This window comes from Vidua macroura, chromosome 2 (genome assembly GCF_024509145.1).
Source record: "Vidua macroura isolate BioBank_ID:100142 chromosome 2, ASM2450914v1, whole genome shotgun sequence".
Classification (NCBI taxonomy): Eukaryota; Metazoa; Chordata; class Aves; order Passeriformes; family Viduidae; genus Vidua; species Vidua macroura.
Window position 1 is genome coordinate 53,895,574 of NC_071572.1, and position 27,284 is coordinate 53,922,857.

Below are 27,284 nucleotides of genomic sequence, written 5' to 3' on the forward strand. Positions count from 1 at the left end.
TGCACCCAGGGAAGTTGTAAAAAAGGATGTGGATATTATGAATCTGTTGCTTCTCTGGTTCTCTTTTCTGTCTCTGCAATATGTAATGATCTTAACCATTCCCAAAAGCATGGGAAAGTGAGAGAGACATATTTCACTTCTGATGTAGCTGTAGCCTGCTTTTTTGTAGAAAAAAGGCATTGTATTTTATGATGCCATGAATTTGTCTTTTCAATCTGAAAATTATGTAAGTGAGATTTTATTCCTGCCCATTTCTGTTTTAATTTGATGGTCTCCCTAAGCTTTCAACTACCTAAGGGGGTAAAGAAACATTCATTATTTGTGATAGAAATTTGTCTTGTAATTGCTTTCCAATTATTTTCAGGAAACTACTTATTTCTGCAAAAAAATAATTTCTGTAAAGGTGATTTTTCTAACAAGTAGGGAGGTATTAGGTAATATGGAGTCTATTTTCAAAAACTCAAAAACTTTGATAAAAGTGGATAAAACTGGTCAATGTGCATTCTAAGAGAGAGCTTGGTCCACAGGGACCCCTTCTTTGCTTTTTAACCAGTTCAGTTCCATTGTCTTTGGGTGAATTGCTCTTCATTTGTACTCATGTAAATGAGGAAAACAATCATATGTAAAACATCACAGAAGGTACAGGCAGATTTTAGAATGAGGCATTCCTAGTGGCTTTACCTTATTGTTAAACTCTCCCTATTAATCTCCATGGATTACATAAGTGCCTTTTCATGCAGAGTGTAAGACTTTGTAACATTTCTGCTTGTGTAAGACCAAATAACATTTCTGGTTGTGTAAAGCATTTTAGTTTTGGGTTTTGTGGGTTGGGTTGTTTTGTTGGGTTTTTTTTCCCCCCAGTTAAAATCTTAAATGACAAAAAGGGACTTCCTGAATTTAGTTGGAAATGTGACTTCAGATATGAGAGGAGAATACTTTTGGTAGATAAAATCCTTAAGATGACTTTCTGCTTTCAAGGGGATTTCTTGAAAAAGCTTTCAGAACTGTGATGCAATTTTCCAAGAACACAGAACTTTTGTGAGATATCCAAGGTACCTGTTGGGAGTACTTTGGAAGAGACATGTGTTTTCCATTGCAAGTAAAAGTACTATTTGATGTAAAGTGTTCTGAGGATTTTGCTCACTATAGAGTGGTAAAGGAGTGGAGATAAACCATTCTGTACAGAATACTAATATTCTTTCTGAATATGGGGCACAAAGTACTTGTTTGCATTTTGGGCATATTACTCTACAGAGAAAGGATTTGAAATTGTCCAACTTTCTGAAAACATTACTCTTAATGTAATGTTCTCCCTCTGGGTGGGAGATAAATAGAACAGTGCAAAGGCCTGGTGCTGTGTTGGTTGCTGACTTTCTGACTGTCCAAGTGCATGTATTGTTTTGGCTTGGATGCTTCAGAACAATTGCAGTAGTCTTCTAAGGGTTAAATAAGAATATCAGCTCCTCTCAGAATAGGCAGATTTGAAGGTTCTGCAAACTTAGTAACCTACTAAACTTTCCCTCCACCATTTTCTTACAGTCATATACACACAGTCTTTACGACTCTAGTCCTTGGAGATGTGATATTTTGGGGTGTGTGAGTATTACACTCAGGAGGGATCCTGAAGTAGTACATAGTGCTATTTATATTCAGCAGTTAGTAACAGAGCATGAACATCCATTAATGTTCCCACATTAAACACAGCTTTAACTGCAGTTTCAAAGATCTGCTGGTTTTGCTTTTTCGAGTCTCAAGGCTGATTAATAATATCTTAATAAAAAGCTTAAGAGTGCATTAAACTAAAAAAGGAGAAAAGTTTCTTATTATGAGACATCTTAGTAGTTCACTAAACAGAACAATAAAAACTCGTCTGAAAATCTGTTGCCTGACTACAACAAAATGTTCAACAATCAGCTTTCAGAAGCCACGTTGATGTTTGATGTAGCATTTTAAATGTTACCACCCATATGTTTGGTCACACAAGGCTATGAAGTTTGTGAACCCTCATAAACAGTTATTTGTCTGTTTGCAGTAGAAATTTACTCACATTTTGCTTTCTACAGTACCAATATTGGGCCATATAGGGAGGTGGGTGATCTGAAGATCTGTAGTAAGAATGACACGTCTTTTTTATTTAAATATTATTGCTTTTTAGGCACTGAATTTTGGAGATATGCCGAAGTACTTGTGGGAGATTTGGGTACCTGACAAACCATGGGTGGTAAGATATCAGATCCACTGCAATAAATAAGCATTTAATTTTAAGATAGGTGTTTTTGGGCCCTGCTGTCACTGAATTCAATGGACTGAATTCCTGCAGGGCTCATAAGAAGTGGAGTACTGCAAATGTATGCAAATGTGTTTCCATTCTTTTCTATATCATCACACTGGTGCAAAGTTGAAGTAATGCCTGTAGTGAACTAAAACTGTGTGGTAGTGTCTGACAGGAGGAAGAAAGAATTTTTTAGCTGAAGTTTATAATAAGCCGTTTCTCTTATCTTTACTCAGACAAGTGAGTGGTTAGTTACTGCTCTCAGAGAAATTAATGGCTCACAGCTGGACCTATTGAACAGTACCCTTCTCCAGGCATCCTCTTGAAAGTCTTGTTTAACACTTCCTTCTGGACTCCAACCCAGTAAGCCAGGGAAAGTAACAATTTCCTTTTGAGCACCATGTGGATTTCTCAGAAAATGAGTCTGGCAGATGCTGTCTCTCCTCCACCATCAGCGTCAGGAATCAGAGAAGAACCAGACTTCAGTGCTTTTATTTCTAAAGCCCTCCATTAAGGAAGAGCTATAGTCTGTTCAGATATGTACTTTTCTTTTTTTCCAGAAATGCAGTCAAATCTGTCAATTTCCACACTGGATTTTTGTGCGAAGTAAAGGACTGTAGAATCTGTCCAGTATATGTATTTTTTAGGAGAGCCTCTTCAAAACTAATACCAGAAAACTCCATGTAGAAGCTCAGAACTTTCTAGTGTTTTAAAGGTTGAAAGCAATAAATGCAGTTTAAATTTAGCTGCATCCTATTATATTTTTAATTACAGTTGTTCAGCTATTTAAACTATAAATTTACAGTACAATGTTATTTCCTTTGTAATACAGGCCGTGTTCCCCAAAACTATACACTTTTTGTCACTTCCTTTAAGCTACATCAGAAGAAAATTTCCTGGAAACTGGAGTTTCCTGTATCAGATTATAAATTTAAAACTACATTTTCTAACTACCTACTGGGTGTTTTATTTTTTAGCCTAAATAGTAGGATATGTTAGCTTCAGTGTAGGCATGTCAGAGTTAAGGGGCTTGCTTTAATACTTTTAATGTAAAATATTCTGAATAAACTTTGTTCAATTTCTTTTAGTGTAGTATAAAATTGATCTAGATTAAAGCCTCCTAGATATGTCTCCTTTCTAATTATAGAGAATGGAATGATTATAAATTAATTGATTACCGCAAGAATTTTGAAGGAAATTTTCAGTAAAAAAAGGCATTAGACACAGTTGAAACCAAGTAATTTAAAGTGAACACAGTAATAAATGGGATTCACAGTTAAGCTAGATGATCATTGTAGGTCCTTTCCAATTGAAATATTTTATTCCATTCTATTTAGTGCACAACACTAGAAATCTATGTGACTATAGCTATTTATAAATTCTTTTTACAGCAATAAATAATGGCTTTCCTCACTGAGGTGGACTCAGGCAATGGAACAACATGTGAGACTAAACATGCACATATGTCCTTAGCTCAGCTTTGGTATATCTCCTTTTGTATTGGTCCTGAGTGCAGTGATTTAGCAGAAACTGCCAAGCCTAATATTTTATTTCATTGTATATTAATTTTAAAATAAAGAGTTGTACTATACTGATTTATTTAAATCTTAGGGCAATATATATATGTAATGCTTCATGATCAAGTCAATTTTTGAGGGCAAGTATATTATTCTATACAGCACATTGTAAAAGCTGGTATCTTAAAAACTACAGATATTAGGGAAATGTATTTTAGGAAGGTAGATGTTAATTATCAGAAAGCAAGTATTAAAGTAACTAAACAGGAAGAAAGTTCTAAGCTTTCAAGCTAATTTCTGGAACATTTTATGTAACTCTCAGAATTTCTCTAAGAATTATCTTTCTCTAAGAATTATCTTTGTCAGACAATTTTTTTTCCAGCTAGGTTCAATACTTCAAGAGGTTTAAAAAAATGAGTGAAACATTTATTTCCCATTCTTGTTCTAGGTTTTCAAAAATGGAGAATGTTATTCTCTTTACCAACAGATACTGGACATGGAAAGCCTTTGGCTTTTTTTTGTTTTGATAGTTGACAACAATAGTCTGTCTAATCAGTTTAATTAAGGCTTCTTTTCTGTGCCTTTGAATGTTAGGCTTTGGAAAAAATCCTCCAAGCTGTTACTTATGTAAAGTACTTTAGGTGTTCTAGTATATTTTTATCATTTTATTATTGATAGATGTTCACAGTCTGAGAAGTATCTAAGTAATGTTGATGATCTCTAGAGTGAATGAGGACTGCACATTTTACCATGCATTATTGAGTATGAATAAAGTTGTCTTGTATTCTTGCTTTTTTTAAAAACAGCTGAATTACCTATGAGTACTTTGCACATCTAAATAGCAGCCTCTTTCAAAAGGATTCTTGGCAAAGCAAATATAAATTTACATTGTATCTAATAGAATAAAAAATAGAGCCTTAAAACAAGTTTCAGACCTAATGGATTTTCTATTTCTTTAAGTTCAATTTCAGTAATTTCAGCCTTTAATATTTGTGGTAGATGTTCCTAAATACTAGATACTGAAGCTTTTAGGTAAGTGTCTCATGTAGGTGATAAGCAGGAGTGCAGACAGCACAATTTTGTGGAGGAACTGGGTTGGGGTGGGATGGATGCCAGAAATTAAACACTGCACTCAGTGATTAATAATCTAAAATATATTAGATAATCTAATATATTTTGGATGTGGGAGAGATGAGAACACATGGATAGCACTTTGTGTCTGTTATAGAATAGGCTGATTAAAAGACACAATCTCCCTCCCACACACACAGACACGCACCAGTTCAAGCTGCACTTTCTTCAGCCCAATTCAGACCAGCATGCAGGGCTACAGGACACACACTCCAACTGCTAATCCTGGCTGGGCCCTAGCTGTCAACTGGATTCTTGTGTGTGTGGTTCAGGCTTAGTCTTTTGTGGGATGCTGGATGCCCATGGACGTGTTCATTCATAAAGGAGCTATTGTCTAAAGTGTCTGTGGATTTATAAATAATACTGTTGGTGTAAGCCACTATAAACCAAGCCAGCGAGCCTGTGGCCTCATTGTTATGTGGCTTCAGGCCAATGTCCTTGATATCATCCATATGTAAGGCCAACTAGCAGTTGTCATGGAGGTTATTATCATTCTGTTCTCCTAGCCCAAATCTGTTACAAAGTGTGAAGTCAGCAACAATTTTGTAACAGAGTTCAGCTAGTGCAGCTTTGTCTTGTGTCTCACACTAGGTTAATTTTGTTATTTGCAGATGGGCAGTTGTAGTCATGGTTCCATTTATCTAAGCTGTGCTTTTGGGTAGATTCTTATCTTGTGCCATGCGATCAAAACAATCCCTTCTAGGAATGTAATGGTACTTTGGCACTGACAGCATTAACATCTGTTCCTTGGGTGTGGAAATGCTGCTTCCCACACCAACACATATTAATCTGGGAGTGTGCTTGTATAGGGAGGGAGGAAAAAAAAAATCAGAAGCAGCAGGAAGGTTTGTGGAGGCTATATTATAAGCATGAATCTTGTGACTAAGCTTGACCTAAATTAACAAAACCTTACTTTGAGAGAGCAAAGAGATGCAGACTCTAGGAAATGGGCTAAGGTTAAAAGAAAGAATCTGAGATTATTCAAATATCTCACGTGATTATGTACCGCCTAAATTATTTGATTTCCAAACAGTAGATTGTAGAGGAATACTTTTTTTCTACTGTAAAAAGAAAAAAAAAAAAAAAAAGAAAATAAAAAGAAAAAAACCCTTATCACTTTTTCTCTGCTGTTCAAGCTAGGTGACAACTATTTGAGTCAGGATTCTGAGAAATTGAATGTTCTGTACATTTTAAATTTTGGAATCTGTGTATACAGATATTGTTATTAATCTCATCAGAAATTTTCACAGATTTTTTTGTTCTGATCATAACTCTTTATGCCTATTAACTGGTAAAGGAAGTACCTTGGATATAATTCAGGAATGTTGGACAGTGATCTTTTTTGTAATTATATTTTTTTATGTCTTTGTTTTCAAAGTAAGCTTCTTTGCTGTTTAGAACTGTCATTAAAATCGCTTGAGAAACAATGCTTTCAAATTAATCTAAATAGATGCTGGTCAATGAGGCACTGCTCTTCTGTCTCAAATGTGAAGTGAAAGTGAATTTATCAGGTTTATATAAAAATCAGGTTTATATAAGAATAAATATCTACATATATATCTTGACTTCACTTCTTTCCCTAATTGGTAACATGCAATGTACAATTCTCATTTTTGATTCGCCCATTTGGTGTCTGCATCTCCCCTTAGGGATCCAAGCTGTTTTCCTCTCTTGCTGTAATTGAAATCAAACTTGTTGCAGTCTGTAATTGATAGTGAATCTAACAATCTAATGCTTTATATGAGACAGATGCACAGCAGAAGCACATGAAGCAGCATATGGAAAAGTAAGTGCCCTACTGGGGTGAAGATAGATGCATTGTTGTTTTGTTAAACAATATCCCAATACTTTGATCAACTAGTTACCTAGATTTTAGCAAGTTAAGAGACGTGTGAACATTTGGAGTACACATGCTGTATTAATAGAAACAGACCGCATCTTTCTGTCCTTATGAAGAACTGTACTTCCAGACTCTCATATACTTGCTTTGACTGCTCTTTTCTCTTGAGATATTAAAGAAAAACATTCTAGTTTCTGTCTCACTGTTGTCATGACAGGTCTAATGGCTCATAAAGGCATGTGAATCTAGATGTTCTCTCTCACTCTTGTTTTGGCATCTAATGCAAATCATAATCTTGTATAAGGCAGGCATCTTTTTGTCTTTGGGTGAGGACATTTGCTAAGAATCTGCCATTGGAAGCAGGACACTGCTGTCTATCACCAATATGTAACATATTTTTTTCTTTCTCTCTTTTGTCATATAATGCTTCCATTCTTAGTGAATAAAAAAAATAAGATATTTTTAAGTATTATCCTCTATCTTCCTTTTGCTCTCTCGCTCATATATAAGGGCAAAGAGAGCCAGTCATGAATGTTATATTGAGTAAAACCTTAATATTTAAAAATATGTGGGGTTTCCTTTGTTTTTTTTCTTTTCCCACTCTGTTGGGGATCTATTCTAGTTTCTACACTTGGGAGGATTATATAGTTTTAATAGCATTATTCTATGTAGCTTCTCTTCGTGACACAACATACTGTAGTGAAGTATAGAACTAAAAAGAAATTGTAGGTTAGTAATAACTGTGTTTGCTGATGGATTTCTTGAGATATTTTAAAGCATATTTTCTTAGCAGAAATAATGTAATAGTTGCCTTTGTGGATTTCCTCATATCTAGTTTTGAAAGGAGCCTCACATGTTCCTTCCAGTGCTACTGATAACAAGCTGTTATCGGCACATCTGAGTCAAGCAGACTAAAGCTTTGAGCTATTGCATCCATAACTAAGATTGAAGACCTAGCTTAAGTCAAAAATCACACTTATTCTGTGATACTTCTGACCCTAAAGATGTTGTCCTGTGTAAGGTTCAGCAGGATTTTTCCTGGGGTAGCAAAATTCCTTTAGGTATACCTAAATAAATATTAGCTTTCTGGTGAATACTTATAAAGAGATTTTGAGGATAGCTAGTTATTCTCTAACTCCTCAGATAATACCTGGTTTCTCAGGGATCTGAGAAAAAATAGAAAAGGAATTAACTTCTTTACTCTGTTCACAATCACAGTGGAGATTATTCTCATTAAATATTTATCCATCATGGAGGAGGAAGAGAGTTGAGTAATCAAACAGTTGGTGTTAATTTAAATGTCAAACCACAACTAGAAAAAAACATTCTTGCAATCAAATTTTATTGTGTTTTCCCAATCTGTGCTCTGAAAATATCCTTCACTCAAGGATTTCCACTCTGAGGGAAGAGAGGAGAGTCCCAATATGGATTTGACTCAAATTTCCTGATTTTTTTCCTCTTTTTGAAAATTCAATTTTCATCAGTTTATTAGTGTGGATTAAATAAAATATTTTTAAAAAACATAACTAGGATCAAGGAGACCCTTTTTCACCAAGGCAGTGACCTCATCACAGAAGACAATCAAGTTGGACAAGCATGATTTGCCTTTGGTAAATGCATGTAGGATCTCCTCCTACTCTGTGTGTCTGGGTGTAGTTTCCAGGAGGGTCTTTTTTTTTTTTTTTTTTTTGAGTAGTGAGCCTAGGATGACTGACCTGCTATTTCTCCAATAATTGTCCTCCTGTTTTTTCAAAAGTGAGCAAATATTCTTGTCATCAGAAACCTACCCACATGACCCAGACATTTTTAAGACTGTAAACAGTAGCTGATGTCCCATACACTTAATTGTTTTGTGCCCCAGTCTTCTTCTGGGAATAATTTTTGAGTCTCCTAGACCCTGGCACAGGCTCAGAGGAGCTGGGAAGTTTGACAGAGTCATTACCCCTAGAAACTGAAGAAAAGAAGGCATCTATTACCTCAGTTTTTCCATGTTCTTTGCAACAAGGTTCCCTACAGCTTGAGTGATGGTCCCACATTTCCCTTTGTCCTCCTTTTGCTGATAACATAACTTTCTTTTTATGCATTAGTAGTACTCAGTAGTATGACCTCTGTTGGCTTTTGTAATTCAGCTGAGCACAGTCAGGATTTCTCCGCTATCCACACTGACTGTATGCTGTGCCTGTTAGGCTTCCTGGGCCTCACACTGGACTTTTCCTGTGCTTTGAAGAAGTTTTAACCGATTATCAGTCAGCTTTCCTGAGCCTCTTTACTCTCCAGGGCAGTACCATTAGACTCCACCAAGCAGATCCCTAACAAGTTTAAATCTACTTTTCTAAAGTCTAGGTTTGTAATTCTTTTTTCTTGGTAATAGTTTCAAATGTGTGTATTCTGGTCAGTTTATCAGCCACCAGTACACTTCTTTTAAATAAAGCCAATTCTTGATGGTGGCCAGAAGTCTCTTCAAATTTTAGTGCTCCACCATTTTGCCCTTTCAGAAGAGGTTGGGAATTTTTTGTCTCTTCTGAGAACCAGAGCCTTGTGATTGTGAGGCTTCCCCAAGTTGTATTAAAAAGGTTTCATTTCCTCTTCTTGATCAATCTGTCTTTAGCAGACACTCATCACTGTACCCAGCCTGATCTTGATCCGTCAGCTCTGCCAGTTAATCATGTGCTCCAGTGCAAATCTCCATGAATTCAAACTGTCCATGTCCATAGAGTGCAGCCTCTCCTCTTCACTTGTCCTGTGGAACCTGTATGGACTCCCTGTGATTGTTTTCAACTCCACATGTGTTTGTGTACCGACAGTTGAGGTGAGCATCAGAGCTGTGCTGTGTTAACAGAGCGTGATCCCTGTGTGTTATGCTTGTGTGTGACATGTTTTCACTTTCTCCTGTCCTTCCTCTAAGTCTCCAATTACTTGCTCACCATCTCTAGATGTTTGAAATGCTTTTCACTAGATTAGCAAGATTCTCTTCAAGCCTCTTTTAGAGGCAGAGTCTTGGCCCACTTTATTAAATACATCATGATATAGAAATATTTGGCATATATATTTAACATATGCATACAGAATATCTATGCACATATTTAGTGTCTATCCGTCTTTAAATACTGTATGAAAGTTCATGAAGAGAACAGAAACTTTGTGTAAATTGTTCTGCATTTGTGCACTGCAGGAGAAAGAAGAGAATGTAAGAAACTTCCTAAAGTACTGAATAATTATCTTTTTGATTTGGTGTATTACCTTCAGCTTTTTACCTCCTACATGACTTACTGGCAGTATTATCTTTCAATCTGATTTTTCAAATGATACAATGTGGTTTTGGTTTTTTGAACATCATTGAAATGAGAGACAGAAAACAGTCATACATATGCTTGGCTAATTTGATGGTGATGATTTATTCTTCTTTGTAAAGAAAGTGTTGAAATGTTTTGGAAAGACTGGTCCTGTACAGAGATTCAAAACACAGCAGTTAAACAGATTCAATGTTCATATTCTTTTCTTCTAGAACTATAATTATATATATATAAAATCATCAGTATGTAGTATTCTAAACACATTTGACACGTAATACTAAATTCTGCCATTAAAAAAGACATTTTTGCACACTCCCACAGATTTATTTTCTTTAAAAGCTATTTTTCTTGATGAAAAAAAAAAAAGCTAACTTTTATCTATTTCAATATTTTATATTACTAAGATGTCTATCTTTTCTGGTAAGTGGGATGCAACAGAGGTTATCTAAGTGGGTATTTTTTATAGTATATTGGTATGAGAAGTCTCTTGGACATTCCTGGGTTTATACCATTCTTTATGCTCAATTGTTTTCTTAAACCAATAATTATCATTGTAGGTGGGAGATGAGGAAGTATTAATGAGAGCAGTTCTTCACAAGTTTTCTTCACCTGTCCCATGCCTAAAAAAGTAAAATTATTTTCCATGCTGAAGGAAATTTTTTTCAGTTGCATTTTTCCTTGGAGGAGGAGAGAATTAAAAAGAACATTATGTTCCAGAACTCAAAGATTTTATGACCTAGTGTTAAATGGAAAGGTGAAGTAGGATAAAAATAGGCTACAAATGTGATTCACGATAATAACAATTTTAATCTTTTAGTGGTGGGGAAGGAGGGAGGAACATGTCCTTTGATTGAAGATTATATATCAGTATTTTTTTTTCTGTTGACATTCACCTGAGATGTTGTTACTTAAATTCTTCTAAATATTGACTGTATTACAGACCATGCAACCTGCTTTATAGTGTATCACATGTTAGCACACCCTGTGATTAGGCAATGGATTGAAGTGTTAGTACTTCACTGCCTGAAATTGAAGTTTAAATACTTACATTGTGGATATTTAACTTTGAGTGTCTGAGCCTAGAGCTGCAACACAGCCTTCAAGTGCATAGTGGGTTTGTTTTGTTTGGGGTTTTTTATGCTGTTTGTTTTAGCATACTGGTTCTTTTTTCGTTCAGTTCTTTTTGATGTGGTTTGGATGTTTAGTTGCTGTTGGTTTTTTTCCAATCATATCCAAGAATTTGTTAAAGAAGCTTGGGAAAGCTTCACAGATGCTGAAGTGGTGTATGGATGCTTATAGTTTTTGTCCATCTTTTTTGTGCCATGTGACATCAGATTATGTCCTCAGCAAGACCTGTAAAAAAACAGCCCACATGGCTGTCACTGAGGGCAGAATTCCATACGTTTTCAAATACAGAAATTGAATAGGACATGGAATATCAGTATAGACTAGCAGGAGTATTTTGTGAGGATAAACAGAGGTGATACAGAAACTGTAATTCAGCACCACCTTTGTCAATGATTGAAGTAGCACAGATAAGGATAACTTTATCCTGATTAAAGTCAGCTGACATTTGCCACTGACCTTCATAGTTCTTCTGTGTTTTACCCACTCTATATGACTAAAGTGGAAGCTGGCCAAGTAGATGCCAGTGATTCTTCTCATCAGTAGAAAATTAGTCCTTTCTGGGTAAAACCTTTGTTACTCTTCCTGTCATCAAGGTGAGATACATGGGCATTACTTAAGACCTTTAAAAAGTTTTCCTCATTTGTGATTATTCACCTGATTTGAGCAGAGAGGGATAAAATGTTTGTAGTGACTTTAGTAGCCTCTGAGGAAAAAGAAAGAGGTTTCTTTTTTTAATGCAATATTTATCAGATTAATTTTTTCTGGTTTAGGATTAATGAGGCTTCTTGGATAGGGATAAAGTGGATAAGCAGTCACTGATCTTTGTAGGAAATAAATGGAAAGTATTTTATTCTGAAATGTTTCAACATTGCTGAGTCTTTGAAATCAATTTTCTGGGTTTAATACAGTGTATTTCGAGCTGTCATATTTCTAATATATTGCAGCACTGTAAGCCCTCACATCCTGGACCTTCCTTTAGAGGATTGGGTATATATGCCTGGGTACATGAATGTAGCAATCAGGAAATAGCACAAAGTGAAATGGCTGTTACTGCATGTTTTTCAGCTTTGCAATGTATTGCAGATCACAGGGATTTTTTACAAGAGTGGGTTGTTGATTTTGGTTTTTTATTATTTTTGTTTGGTTTTTTTTGTTTTCTACTTAGATGATCTTCCCTGTGTTTTATTTTTCACTACACCCTTCCATTGTCAAGAGCAATGCATCCACTAATAACTACCCCTCCCTCACTGAATAATTCCTTAACATATAGTAAAAGAAATTATTACATTTTTTTTCATACTCTTTCTGTTTCTCCTCTTCCCAAAACCCAACCTGACCTCTACCAACTTCTTTTAGGTTCAGAATCAGAGGCTTTAGAAAGATAAAAGCTGCCAAGTATATTGGCTAGCAATTCATTTGTACACTTTTCAATTTATAGAACCATCCCTTAGCCTCAGTTTTTAATTTTGTGCTTTAGATGAAATCCTGTTTGGGGAAATCAATGAGAAGTTAACCAAAGCCTAGGCAGCTGCAGTGGTTAGAAGTCGACAGCTTTGATTGCATGCCAAACTGACATCTAGGTCTACTTTTTTCTGTTTTACTTATTCCTCATTCTCCAACCTTTTTCCATATCACATGGCACTATCCTATCAAGCTTTGATACTGGTAGGGGAGAATTTGTGTGCTGAACAGAGCATTGCTTGTTACCTTATGCTGCAATTTTACAATGACAGAAATATCAAATGAAAGAAAATATACAGCAGAAATAGATTTTGAACACAACTTCTGACAATGTTCCAACTGCTATGCCTGTTGCTCTGATGCCCTTCACTGCTGATGATTTAAACTGGGCTATTTATTGATTAAATCATAGCATTGGTTGAAGGTAAAAGGCCAAAGAAGAATTTATACAACACAAAAGGATACATACAAAAATATATTATTCATACCCACTGCATACAGAATTCATGTGGGTCAGTTCATATTTTCCACAAAACTTCTTTACCCTTTTTGTGTTTGGAAATATCCAAAATGTTCTTGAACTAATATGGCCGTTAAACTGAATGACAGCAATGAAATTAGGACAGATAAAATAACATTATATGAATTTCCTTCACTCATCTTAGTAATGGATTTAAACACATAAATATACATTTAAATGTATGTATAGAATCTATATAAGCATATAAAAGACAAAAACTGCTTAGGAACACATTGAGTGCAGGTAGCTTGGGGTGAAGCTGCAGTAGGAACTACAGACTGAGGTCTGGGTGGGAGCCCAAAGCAAGAGGCCTTGAATTGCCCACCTTTTGCACAACGAAGGGCACAGGGACGTGTGGAGACTGTCAGGTGACCGGACACTCAGTGACACAGAAGGAACCAAAGACTCCAGACTTTGTCAAGCTTGATCAGTGAGAGGATAAAAGCCCAGCGATTCCTTTGTTCAGGGCCCCTCCTGGGAGGCACCAGCTCAGGCTATTTCTCTGTTACTCCACCATGAATAAATGGTTTTATGGAATGAGACATCTGACACTCTACCATGGGAAACCTAGGGCCAGACCAGTTAGGGAACCTGGTCTGACTGTGTGAGTGGGGTGTGTGGGGAGTTAAAGAGAGACTTATTGACTCACTGTAGCTGAAAAGGGGCTTTGGTCCCAGCAGGGTCAGTCTGGAGTTGGTGGGCATGTGAAAGAAGCAGTGCCTCCTGAATAGTCAAATTGGGATGTTTCCGTAACAAAACTAAATAAAGACAGTTCTCAGCTATAATGTTATTTACATGTAGCCATGTGTGTGAGCTATTATGTGTTATTACTTGTGTAATAGGTAGTATGCAGAGGTCAGTTAGCCAAGTAAGTGAAGTGTCTCAAGAAGTCAACAGACTTAATAAAAGAACAGATATTTTCTGTGAGCCTTATAGTGCCCATAGACATTTTACCATGTAAATCTAGCCTCCAGATGTCCATGGTACTGAGAACCAGGCACTGTAAACAGCGTGTAACAGAACAGCTTTTAATAGTATTACAGTGACAGAAAACCAAGACTAGAGGCAAAAAAAATTAGAGACCATCATTCAGAGAAAGAGTGAGAGGAATGGGTGCCTGCTTAGGTCATTGTCTACTTGGGTGAGGTCATTTGTTGCAGCCATGGGTTAGGAAGTGGGAGAAGCAACCAGCTTTTGATAATGCTGTTCCATTGCGGGTATGGCTAACATTCTCTTTTGGGGAACCTTGTATGTCATGCTTTTATTTTATTCCAGTTGGCTGAATCTGTCCTGCTGAAAGTAGGTCTGAAGGAAGAGTAGGTGTTTGATCTTACTCTGAATAAAGTCAATACAAAATTGATTTTGACTTTAGTGGCACAAGTAATGTCCATAGAGAAGAAACCATTTAAGCCCTCCCAGCATATTTAGAATATTTCCAATGTAAAATGGGAACTCAGAAACTGAAAGCTTACAGTTTTGAACCTAAACTTGCATTTTTGCTGGGCACTTGTTAGGCAAACGAAGATTGCTTTGACATGCTATTATTCACTGTAAAGTTAGAGTTAAATAAAAAGTCAGGAGGAGTAAATTAGGTCAATTTTCTTTATCTCTTACTGTACTTTAAATACTACCTCAGTATTAATTCCAGAACATAAGGCTGGAGAAGGATTTTCAAATAGTGGCCTATAAACTGCTAGTGACCTACTGTTATGCCAAAATTATGCCAAGGCTAACTAAGGAAAGCCCAAGAGGTTAAGTTAATTAGATTAATATTAAAATTGTTCATTGTTGTCTGTGATTACATCTGGCCACGTCTTTTCCATATTGTTGTTAAAGAAGCTAACTGAAATCAATTACAGTATCAGCAAGAAGTGTTTCTTTGAGTTTTAGAGTTGGTTTTTTGATTTTTTTTTTTTTTTCCCCCTCATTAACATAACAAATCTCAAATTGAGATGGGATTTCTCATGACATTTCTTTCCTCAATTTCCTTTGGGGTGTCTTTTTCAGCTAGCTGGGGTAATTTCTTTGTTTAAATCATCCTGTTATCTTCTTCAATTTTTTTTTTTTTTTAGGACAGTAGGATTAATGTAAGCATAAAACTATTTATAGTTATCAAAATAAGACTTATTTTGAATGAGGATTTGTCTTTTATCTAAGGTTGGAAGTACACCTAAAAATAGAAACTGTGGGAGAGCAAATTCCCAGACACAGACTAATGTTTAAACAGATTATCATCTAAGTTGTAGATGTCAATTCAAGGGCAAAACCCCAAATTAGTTTCTAGGTTCAATGTCATAGAGTCTGTAAGTTCCTAAGCTTTTTCACTTAAAGTTAGTATTTCTAATAATCTGTCAATGTGCATGCACAGGGGCACCAACCAAATTGGCTGAACTACATATTTTGCTTTGAAACCTGTGATATCCAAATGTGTTTAGACACAAAGGGCTCATCCCTGTGAATGATCTCCATGAGAAGATACATCATACAGGGGTGGATTTTAGAAATTTGTATCATGTGTTGACTGTGCTGAGTACAGTGTGAAGCATCAGCCAATATCTTTGTTTCTTGGAGGTGGACAGATGAAAAGCCAACCTGCAGTAGGTGGCTCTGACACAGCTTTTGCAGCACTTTGCTGGGACAGACCAGGGGCCTGTCCAGAGAGGAACATGATCATTGCGTGCATCTTTTTATTTTGCATGTGAAGAATTAACATTTTTTGCACACTGTATTTATTCAGTGAAATTGTACTGGAAAATAATCTGACATTACAGACACTTAGTGGCTTACCTTGAAGCTAGTGTAGTTTCTATATGGCAGGGAACACAAGAGTTGGGATGTAGGAAAAGAGAGTTCAAAGGTAAGGAGTCATGACTCAATGGAATATTTTAAGCCAATTTGGTGCTCAATGTGTGTGATTTTTTTTTTTTTTCTGGTTTCAGTTCCAATACTGTTTGTGCAAAGATGATAAAGCAAAAGCAGATTTGAAACATGGGCATAGAATCTATGGCAAAATTTTGAACACATATTTAAAAAAGAAAAGGAAAAGATAAGCAAAAGCAAAAAATATATTTTTCTCAGAAATTAAAGGAGAAATTAAGTGGTAGTTTCACAGAGATGTTTAGTTCTACATTGATAATATAATTAAGTCTAGGAGAAGATACATCTGCTGGATGTGTCCTGGTGACCAGCCATAGTTCTTTTACTTCATGCCAAGGGTTCCATTCTGCCTGTCCCACCATGCAGTTGCAAATTCCCTTCCAGGAAGCTCAATATATTGCAGAATTTGGGTGTTCAAATTCTTCACAAAGTCTGTGTTGAGAGTGGGTACATAAACACCCAATGTCCTTTATGGATTTTTACAATGATCTAAGGCATATTTAGAAACAAAATTCTCACTTGTCAGATTGCAGCTTACTTTGTAATGCTACTTAAGTATGTGGAAACATAGGAAGCTTTTGAACAAAACAAAAATATGAGAAACACATATATTTTTGTTTATTATTATTAAATCTCTGCAGTGAACATACTCCACTCCAGACATTTAGTTCTTATGTAATCACTGTAATAAGTACAGTGATTTTTAAATAAGTTTGACAAGATAACAAGTAATAATTATAAAGATTGTTGTAGTCACTGCATTGAGACCTAGAATTGACTGAAAATTACAAAATGCATGATCCTGCCTCAAATTTTTATGCTACAACTGCAACATTCAGAAGTCCTGAAATCACTAGTTGTAGATTATACGCAACTTCCATGAGGTCAATGTCAATTTTTCACATCTTGTTTGATGAGACTTCAAGTGCACAGCTGTAATTCTGCAAGTGCTTTTTAATACATGATACTTCACGATTCATTCCCTTGGAACCAGCTCCTTCCTTGTTATACTTATACAGGTTATGCTGCATAATCCACAAAGATTGTTGTCTTTTCTGCTGTCAGGAAAATATAAATTAGTTTATTGCAAAACCAAAATACAGCTCAGCAGCCCGCATGACATGAATTCTACATTGTAAACATTAGTGATGTTATGTTTACAAATGCTGGCAAAATATGTTGGAATATGGACTGCTGCCTGGGCTCTCTGAAACTGAACCCCAGAATGCTAGCATGAAATCCATGGAAGATTTGTCATGATGTAGTGAAATGTCAAATTATGCCTGAAGAAAGATGGACAGCTGTAACTCATAAGCACAGTAGGAACCAATGAAGTGCATGGTCAAATCTCATTCTGGAGTAGAGCACTAAGATTGATTTTTTCATTTTTAACTCCACCAGCAGATTAAAAAATAATGAAACTATGTTTTCAAGCCTATGTATGAGTGTCCATAGAGTGGAAAGGTTTTCTCAGAAGTCTTGCTTTTTTTTTCTTATGATTTGTAAGTATAGATTTTGAGGGTTTTTTTTGTGGCTATATGAATGAAGATGACTTAGGGGAGTAAAACTTCTGGGTGAAAATCTTGAATTTTGAACAAAGAGAATTAATGACCAATTTTCATGCAAGTTTTCATGTGCAGGATTTCAAGTCGTAAATCAGTTGTACAAAATTAATTTACAACATATCTATCAACCTGCCCTCTCTTGAAGAACAAAATAAGTAAAAAAATTATATGAGCTACATAGGTGGTATCACAGAAAAAAACCCACATTATATTTAACTCTTCAATGTAGGGGTAGGTAATGAATTAAGTACTCAGCATCAGACACTTCTGGAAGCTTAGATTAAATGAGCTGATCTCCATTTAAGTCCCACAAAAAATAGTACTCTTACTGTCCTTTTGTTTGTTTTTGTCCACCCCTGCCGCATCAAATGAATGAATTCAGAGATGCAAGTATTCCTTCATCCTTAGATTGCATTTCAGGTGTGCTGAATCTGTTTGATTCATTTGCTTTGGGCTTGGCATATGGATAAAGAGTAAGGTTCAAGGATAGCTTTTCAATTTACTTGATCTCTCCTCTGATCTTGGACCAAAAGCAATTGAAGGACCTGCTTTGAAATTGGAGGATGTATGAGCATGGAAGAAGATTTCTTGTGGTTTTCTTCTGTGGGGCTAATTAGTCACCCACTACATTTTGGAAACTATAATGGACTTCCTCTTTACTGCCTTTGTCTACCTTTTGTACATTAACCTCAGCTGGCAACTAACCCCCACCTGGTCACTCACTCACTTTTCCTGTGGTGGGATAAGGAAGGGAATCAGAAGAGTAAAAGTGAGAAAGCTCATGGGTTGAGATAAAGGCAGTTTAATAGATAAAGCAAAAGCTGCACATGTAAGCAAAGCAATATAAGGAATTCATTCACCACTTCCTATGGGCAGAGAGATGTTCAGCCATCTCCAGGAAAGTGAGGTTCTGTGATGTGTGTTGGTCATTTGTGAAGACAGTTGTTCTATAGACCCATTGAATCCGTATCTCTTCAATTTTTAGAGAGAAAGATGTTGTGGGGACCTGTGTCAAAGACCTTACACAAGACCAGACAGATGATATCCATAGCTTTTCACTTATAGTGTAGTCACTCCATCACAGGAGGCCACTAGGTTTATGAGGCAGGACTTGCCGTTGGTGAAGCCATGCTGGCTGTCCTGAATTACCTTCCTGCTCTCCACATGCCTTAGCAGAGCTAAGGAGGATCTCTTCCATGACCTTCACAGACACAAAGGTCAAGCTGACAGGTTGGTTGTTCTCAGGGTTCTCCTTTTCTAACATTTGTTAAACGTGGGTGTAATGTTTTCCTTTTCTCCAGGTACTTGGGATTTAATCTGTTTACTGTGACATTTCTAATATGGAGAATGGCTTGCCAACTGCATCAGCCAATTCTCTTAGGACTCTGGGATTCATCTCATCATGTCCCATAGAGTTTAGTGTGTTTGGGTTCCTCAGGAAGCTGATCTTCTCTTACAGAGTCTTTGCTTTTCCCAGTCCCAATCCTGCTTTCCATTCACTTGAGTTAGGGGGAAGGTCTCCAGGATGGTGGGAAGATGGTTACCAGGAAGACTGAGACAAAATGGTTGTCAAGTAGCTCAGCGTTCTCCTTGTCCACAGTTTCTAATATACCAACTGTGTGGTGGCATAAATGTTTCCTTTGACCTTCTTTTTCTGGCTGACGTACCTGTAGAAGCCCTTGTTATTTTTTGCATCCCTTGCCAAGTTCAGCTTCAGTTTTACTTTCCATTCCCTTCCCTACACAACTGGGCAACATCCGTGTAATTTTCCCAGGGTACCTGTCCCTGTTTCCACTGCTTGTGGAAGTGTCTGTGCCACTGAATGGCCATTTGTTGAATGTCTCTTTGTACTTTCACACTGGTAAATGTCATCATGTGTATTCTTTTTTGTTGTTTAGTTAAATGTAGCTTATATTCACATGTCTGTAAGAAAAATTCATGTCTTGAACCATATCTAAATATTTCTTCTGACTGTGATTTTTTGAGGAATGTTTAGACTAAGTTTCAAAGAAGTAGCTATACTTTTGAAACTTTTCATGCTGTCACTTCTTACATGATAGAACAAACTTTCTGAAGTTACCTCTGTAGAGTCTTTATATATCTTGGCTTTTCTGGCTGTGAATCAAAATCCCATTAACAAGAGTTCTTCTGATCACTCTTGCTACATTTGGCAAAAATAAGGAGATACCTCCTAAAGAAGATAAGATCTAAGCTGTAAAGGTCCTCAAAGATTAAAACAATTTCAATTACGCTTCCCACTGGTCCAGATTTAAGTGTAGTTTAATCTTTGTAACCACCTCCACTTAACAAGTGAGTCACATGTTTTCTATCACGTGAAAGCTGTGAATATTCTGAAGTGTAGCCTGAGATTGAAGCCAATGTATAAATCTTGTGTAGATGGACAACAATATGACTATTTTTTTCCTTCTAATTAGTGCATAACATTTTTGCATAATTTCAGGGAAAAGAAGGAGTTTTGTTTAGTAAAAATAAACTATTTGGTTTGGAATGCTTTCAGTTTAGAAGTATATTTTTTTAACATACTGACCATGCCTGTAATGTTATTTGAAATACTATATGCCATGGTCAGTTGTCCAGCTCTGACACTGCATGGTTCAAGTCAGTAACAGTTAACACTGTCAGTAACACTGTCTGACACAGCATTTTGTGTCAGATTTCCTTAAAGAGATATTGTTGAAACTGTCTAGGATAGACTCAAAAGTTAATATAGCAAGGTGAATTATCAGGGATCTACCATTGGAGACTGCATTTAGTTAGCAAAAGTGTTTATTTCATGATACACAAATGCATTATTATGTGACCTGATAAATGGTTATAAACTCATCAGTATAACTCTATTGAACTACAGTTCAGTATTAATAAATAATTGTAAAATTAAACATAGGTCAAGCATTTGATAATTTTGTGTTTGTCAGGGGGTTGTTAGTTTGTTTTATAATATCTTGTTATCTCAGGTAGGAATGTAGTACTCAGCCAAGGTACATTTATTTTCATTTTCAAGTTCAGCTTTCCAAAAATACTTCTTGGCAATACAGAGAAAGTAACTCTTGCAGAACCTAGAAGTGGGATGACTCCCATGCATTAGTGTGCTCAGCACCTTATAAGAAAACCTTGCACAGGCATGCTAATTACCAACCAGATCATGTAAATATATTTCTCTGGTTCTCTCACTATAGCTGCAAACTGTAGCTCCCTCACTAAGCACTTATGTTGGCAGATGGCATGCTGGTCCTTTTCCAGTAGACTTTGCCAGCTCACAGGGCTACCACCCACTCCCTTCCTCTTTCCCCAACCTTGCACCTCCTGTATCTTTTTAATACCCTTGCATCTCCCTAGAGCTCTTGGAAGGTGCTGTATTTAGAGCAAGGACAGTTTCATGTTCCAGGAGATTTTAAAACATGCCAACTAAGGCTTAGCTGGCATGCTAAAGTTTGCAAGAGCATCTGTCTAAAAAATATTCTGACTCTACTTCTTACTGATCTCTGTTGGAGGCTTTGATGGGGAGCTTGTAATTCTTGTTCTGCAAACTAACAAAAAAGAAAAAAGTCCTTAAAATAAAAATTTGTAAAATAGTTGAAACTTAATAGAAAATATATTTTGCTGGTACTGCGGTGGCATTCTGGTGTCTCTCCCAGGTCTGGAGCAGCCGCCGTGCCCAGCGGGGCACCACAGCTCCTCCAGTCCCAGTCCCACTGCTGCTCCCAGGCTCCATGGCTCTGGGAAGGTGGGTCAGCCACTTTTACCGCCGCTCGTGAGGGACCTCGATAAAGGGGGTGAAGGAAGGACCAAATTCCCCGCGGCAGGAGCTGAGAGCATTTTATTGATGTGCTCTCAATCCCTGTGTTGAGAAATATGGCCACCCAGGTCCTGCCACGTGGGAGTTTTATGGAGGGTGGAGTGGGGGCTGTCACGTGGTCTGGGGAAGCCAATAGGGACACAGTAGGGGATGGCACTGGGACCTGGGGAGTCCCAGGGCTGCGGGGGTGTGGTGTGGAAGGCAGGAGCCAATGGGGAGGCGGCAGGGGCGGCGCCGGGGGGGTCCGGGGCGGCCACGGGGGAGGGGTAACAGCAGGAAAGCACCCACAGGAAGAGACGGGGGGGATGGGAGCCGGGCAACATGGTAGAGCAGCTTGGGGGGAAAACTGGGGGATACATGGGGGTACACAGAATTTGCTAACATACATCAGAACCCCGATCTAAACCCAAAGTCCGGGAGGCAACAGGTACCAAAAAAAGACAGCTTCAAGGCTACTACTCTGTCTTCTCTTTCTTCCTTACCATGATTTGTTCTAAGAACTTGTGCCCACAACAGAAAATTTAAAATAGACTTTTTTTTTCAAGCTATGGAAATAAAGACTGTTTAATATCTGAAGTTAGAGTAACTCTTTTAGTGTCCAAAATAAACTAAATCTGAAAATTAAAGTAATGAACATGATCAAAAAATCCCTAAAACCCAGAACAAAGTTCAGCTTTGTGAAAGATTTTCTTATTGATTAGTACTCATATTACATTATAGGAAAATGTATAATACTAAGCAAGATCAGATTCCCCATAGAAAATGGTTGGCTATGCCTCAAAGGCTATACAAATTACAATGAAAACATGGGCAAATAATGAGTATCAAGAAATTTGGTTAGTTTAAAACCTTAAAATAAATGTATATGTACTCTTTATTTTTAAACATATTTGCCAGCTATTATAAAACCCTTGTGGTATCTCTATCAAGTGTAATGACATGGTTTTTATTAGGCAGAAAGTAGTTTTGGTGCTTTTACATTTTAACTTGCAGTGCACCTAAACTTCATCTACTATTTGCACAAAAAATGTCTCATTACATGAAGGTAATTAGGTATCTGTCATTGCCAGATGCTGTTCCTTTTTTAGAGATGGTGACATTTCAGCACTGAATTATGACTGGATTTGAGTAAGGATTTACAACCGACCTTCTCTACACTACTTTCTTATCATAAAGCACACTGTACCTAGGTAATTGCAGTTTTCTTCATGCCATTTGCAAGGAGTGCTGTTGAGGGTGGAGAACAGGACTCAGAATTTTGAGGAAAGCTCGTACAAATTAAAGCTGCAGTTATGACTGAAAGTTGGCAGAGACAGACTATAGAGTACTTTGCTCTGGCAGGTCTATCCCTGCATGACTGACTTCATTATCAGCCAGCAAGCAAAGGCATTTTAAAAATTTTAAAAAAAAAGAAATCCCAAGAAATTATATGAAAAATGTGAAGATCATTGCTTCCATGAATTCCTGTATTCAAATGCAGGTTGCCTGGCCAGGTGGGGTTTTTCATAGGGGAAATGTTCTGACTTACTCTTTTGCACTTCAGTAAAAACCAGGATCTTGTAAGTTTGTTATGTTTCTTGTGCCTATGGAGGCAGAGATCAAAGAAATATTCTTCGTCACTTCTATGCTCCATTTGAAAAGTTGGTGAACTGTAGGATATCTTTTTTTGCTTTGGTTTGTCTCCACAGCAGGGGAGGGTATTTGCTCCACGTGACACAGCAATTCCTATAAGCAATCTTTTAAATTCCAGAGCCAGTCTTTGAAAGACGATATCCAAAAATGTAGCAATGCTTTTTTTTTTTTTTTTTTTTTTTTTTTTTTTTTTTTTTTTTGTTACAGGATATATTTTTGTTTTCTTTTGTTTTGCCACATGTAGCTGAATAAAATTACAGACAGAAGACTGATGAGTCAGTAATATGTCTAGTGACTTGGTGTTTCTATTTCCATATACTGAATCCAAAATACACTTGCTTGGTTCCGCTTATGTCAAATTATTATGATACGTCTCTCAGTAATTTTCTGACAATTTCCACTGTTGTCATAAAATTGTTAGCAATATGGAGAGTTGATAGAGTAATATTTTCAAGAATAATTAGTGACTTTGATTTTTTTTTTTACTTGTTGATATTTTTTGCTTTTAAGTCTCTTTCTTTTTTCAGTGACTGTGGCGTAGTACTGTATTTTCACAAGCAAGTAGACAGCAAAGGTAATATTTCAAGGTTAAGTCCTATAAACTATAACCAGTTACCCACATTGCACCCTCTTACCTTGTGGTCACTGGGTTTCTAGCCACTAATCTTTGGGTTTCTAACCACTTCGTAATTGTAGCTGTCTTCTTGAAAAGCTTTATCTGTCATAGAATCATAGCATCATTTAGGTTGGAATAGACCTTTAAGATCATCAGGTCCAACCGTTAACCCAGCATTGCAAGTCCACCACTAAGCCATGTCCCTGAGTGCCACATCTACTTGTCTTTTAAATAGCTGCAGGGATGGTGATTTAACCTGTATAGACTTTTCTAATATTTGGCAACCTGTTTGGTGAAAAAAATGTTTCTTACTATCAAATCTAAACCTCTCCTGGTGCAACTTGAGGCAATTTTATCTTGTCCTCTTACTTGCTTCCTGGGAGAAATAACCAACATATCCCACAGTGAAACCTCCTTTCAGGTAGTTATAGTTTAGATAAGGCCTCCCCTGAGTGATGCAGGTGAAATTCAGGTCTTCATCCTGACTCCAGATTTTATCTTTTTAGGCTAGGTGTAGAATCTGGGGGATATTTTGCATATCACTTCAGTTCTAACAGAGTTGTGGTACCCCAGTAATAGATTTTCAGGTATTGCTGAAAAAGAAGTTAATGTGTGAATTTGGTTTTAGCTTTGTCTCTAACAACTGCAGAAAAGTGTAGTGAGTACAATAATACACTCTTACAAGATACAGTTTCACCAGATCCATCACAGGATGTTAAGCAAGTTTATTGTTTGACATATCTTTATTAAAATGCAAATTCTGGCATTTTCCCAAGCTGGCAAATCCTTTCCAATCAACACTGTGAAGCAATAAAACCCACACAACCGTATTCTGAGAGAAAGTAATATTGCTAGGGCAATTTACGAAAAACAGTAAAAAAATTCAAACAGGGGTAAAGAAAACCCATCAGAAGATTCTAAAAGGAAAGAAACAGAATCATAATCTGGCTTTCAGTGTTGTAATTCGCCTCCCTTTCTTACTCATTAACCAGTATTTTCTCAGGACTTTTACTGTTCAGTACTCGCCTTCATGTTTTGCAGTTATACCTCATAACAAAATTATTCAAATAGTGTCTTAAATATTTTCAACAACAGCTTACCAGTATAAACATTCTAGCTCGTCTGTATTTGAATATGATTTACATAAATTGAAAGAAATTGTACAGTTGCATTGTGAACTAAATGAAGACGAGAGAGGAATCACTCAGTAAAAAGGAACAGTGTTTGGCTAATGGTGTGGGTACTAAGGTATTCAGCATTCTGTATGAATGCAGGTAAACAGCAATGTATTGAATTACATTCCCTTTGATCAATTAGTAACTCTGTTAGCAAAACCTCTTTGTTGTTGTTGTTAATGCAATTGATTGAATTGGCTTAATAGCAACTAGGAAGTTGCTTAATATTAAAAAAAGTCATAGTGCGAAAAGTTATACAAGTTAGATAATATCTAGTAAGTCTAGGAGAAATTAGATTGTATAAGTGAATTGCATAAGTGAAGATAAAGGAATAGTTACTGATTGGAGGGTCCCTATTTTATAAAGCAATGAAAAGATCTAGAGGGAAGTACTTAAAGCTTCTTAAGCTGCGCAAGGGTACAGGAAAAAGTCATGCAGGTGCAAGTCATGCAGGTGAAAAGTAAATTAGTCCTCAATTCTGGGGTTATATGCTATGATAAAATATGAAGTAGAGCTAATTAATTGTAGGTAACACTAGACTAAACTGGCTGGTATACACTCCTGCAAATTATACAGAGAAGTCAAAATATTAGTATAATGCTAGCATCAACAAAAGCTAATAAAATATTAATGACAGAAGAGAAACATTAGAGATCTTTTGTAGGATACGTTCATTACAGGGCATGCTGGATTGTTGGAAAAAAACCCAAAACAGATTATAGAGATGACCTGGCTTTATTTGTGATTTATTTTTGAACCAGACAATTCAGGTATTTACAGCTGCCAATATGGGAACTGTTGGACTCTTAGCAAGATATTCTGAAAATGGAGAGTAAATGGAAGGACTCCTTTCCCTTGTTAACACCAAAAGGATGAAATGAGTATTTTTGGCTGTGTCTGCCTTGGCGAAGAGCCAAACAGGATTCAGAAAGTGTTTGGATGGCACATTGTAGAAAAGAAGTAATATTTTAGCTAAACATGTAATATGCAAGGAGGATTACCCTCTATCTCCAGGGACTACTTTTATATTTTCAGAGCTGGAGAACATAGACAGAGCTTGATTTAATGATTTAGAACTTTATTTTAGCCACGACAAATGGAACTTGACTTTAGTGGGAGGGTTAAACTTTCAGAAGAAACAGCTTAATATTGGGGGTGAAATAAATCATTGCAATTTTAATAATTTGAAACTGTTAGGTGAAAAAATTCTTGCAGGCTTCACCCAATAAAGAAGAATACACTAATCATGTGACTACAGGATCCAAAATATTTAACAAACGTTCAAAGACTTAACTTATTATATTCTTTTGAAATGGGTTTATGGAGGCTATATTTCATGCTCATTCCCACCTTCATGAAAACATAACATGTGGCCTGGGATAAACATGCTGTTAAAATCTTAGGGAAACTGACTAATTTGCTGTTAAGGTGGTTTGATACAACTGTCTGATGGTTTCATAATGAAAGTTAATCTCCAGGGCAGTAGTCATCAATACAGTCTACAAATACATATGTTTAAATTATAAAATAACCTCTGAAAAAGTGGGCAAAACATTTGAAAATCTCTCAAATAGAAATGGTACATAGAAATCCTAAAACATTTGTGTTGTAAGACAAAGCCAAGAGGCATTACTGACAGGTTAATCTTCCTTGCAATGGAAAATTACACTTGGCATGTGTAATGGCTGCTTTTCTAGAAAAAGAACAAAAAAAAAAAATCTGAAAATACACTTGTGTAAAATGTAAGGTCTAAATAATCATCACATGATAGGTGTGCAAAATGAGTCAGGACTACAAAGTTTTTTTTGTTAGAAAGAAATCAGCTATTGATTAAAGGATGAGTGTAAAAACCAAAGGAAAACAAAATCAAGACATTTAATCTTTAATTGGCATTACTGATGTCAGATCCTAAGAAATTTTTAAGGTATTCAAAGTAGAAATATAAACTCTCAAACTATAATTTCAAGTCAATTCATCCTTTCTTATTTTTCTCAAGACTCCATGCTTCTCATTCCAACCTGAACATTTGTAAAAGGCATGCATCTTTTGAAAGCTGAAACAACAGAATTAACCAAGAAAGATGTGCCCTCATTCTGCTAGTTCTTCATAATCCATCAAAAATATTTCTGTAAAGAAACAGCTTAGAGAGTACTCTAAAAGGTGACAATTGATAATGACCACATGCTTGAACTTCTGAAGTTCAGAAATGAAATGAAATTTTGTTTTTTTTTTAGTATTCCACTTTTGGAGACATTATTATACTTTTGATAAATCTGTTGTAATATTAACAATCTGTTATAGGGTTAAAAATGTTACAAAGTTGTTGTCCTTATATTTATTGTTTTATGACATGAACAAAAATAATCTCAGTTTTGAGTGTTGTAGGTATTTTTAAATTCCATATTGTGTATTTCATCCCTTACTCAGTTCCAGTTTTCTC

General features: G+C 36.4%; 1 protein-coding gene across 3 annotated transcripts in view; it reads left to right on the forward strand.

The window, feature by feature from the left end:
* Positions 1-27,284, forward strand: part of PCDH9 (protocadherin 9) — a 675,647-nt gene that overhangs the window by 296,414 nt on the left and 351,949 nt on the right. For 2 of the 3 annotated variants that reach the window (XM_053969241.1, XM_053969258.1), the window contains exon 3: positions 2,156-2,221. The exons of the other annotated variant lie outside the window; for it this stretch is intronic. In XM_053969241.1, coding sequence (XP_053825216.1) covers positions 2,156-2,221 — 66 coding nt within the window. The remainder of the gene's footprint in view (positions 1-2,155; positions 2,222-27,284) is intronic. 3 annotated transcript variants of the gene reach the window in all.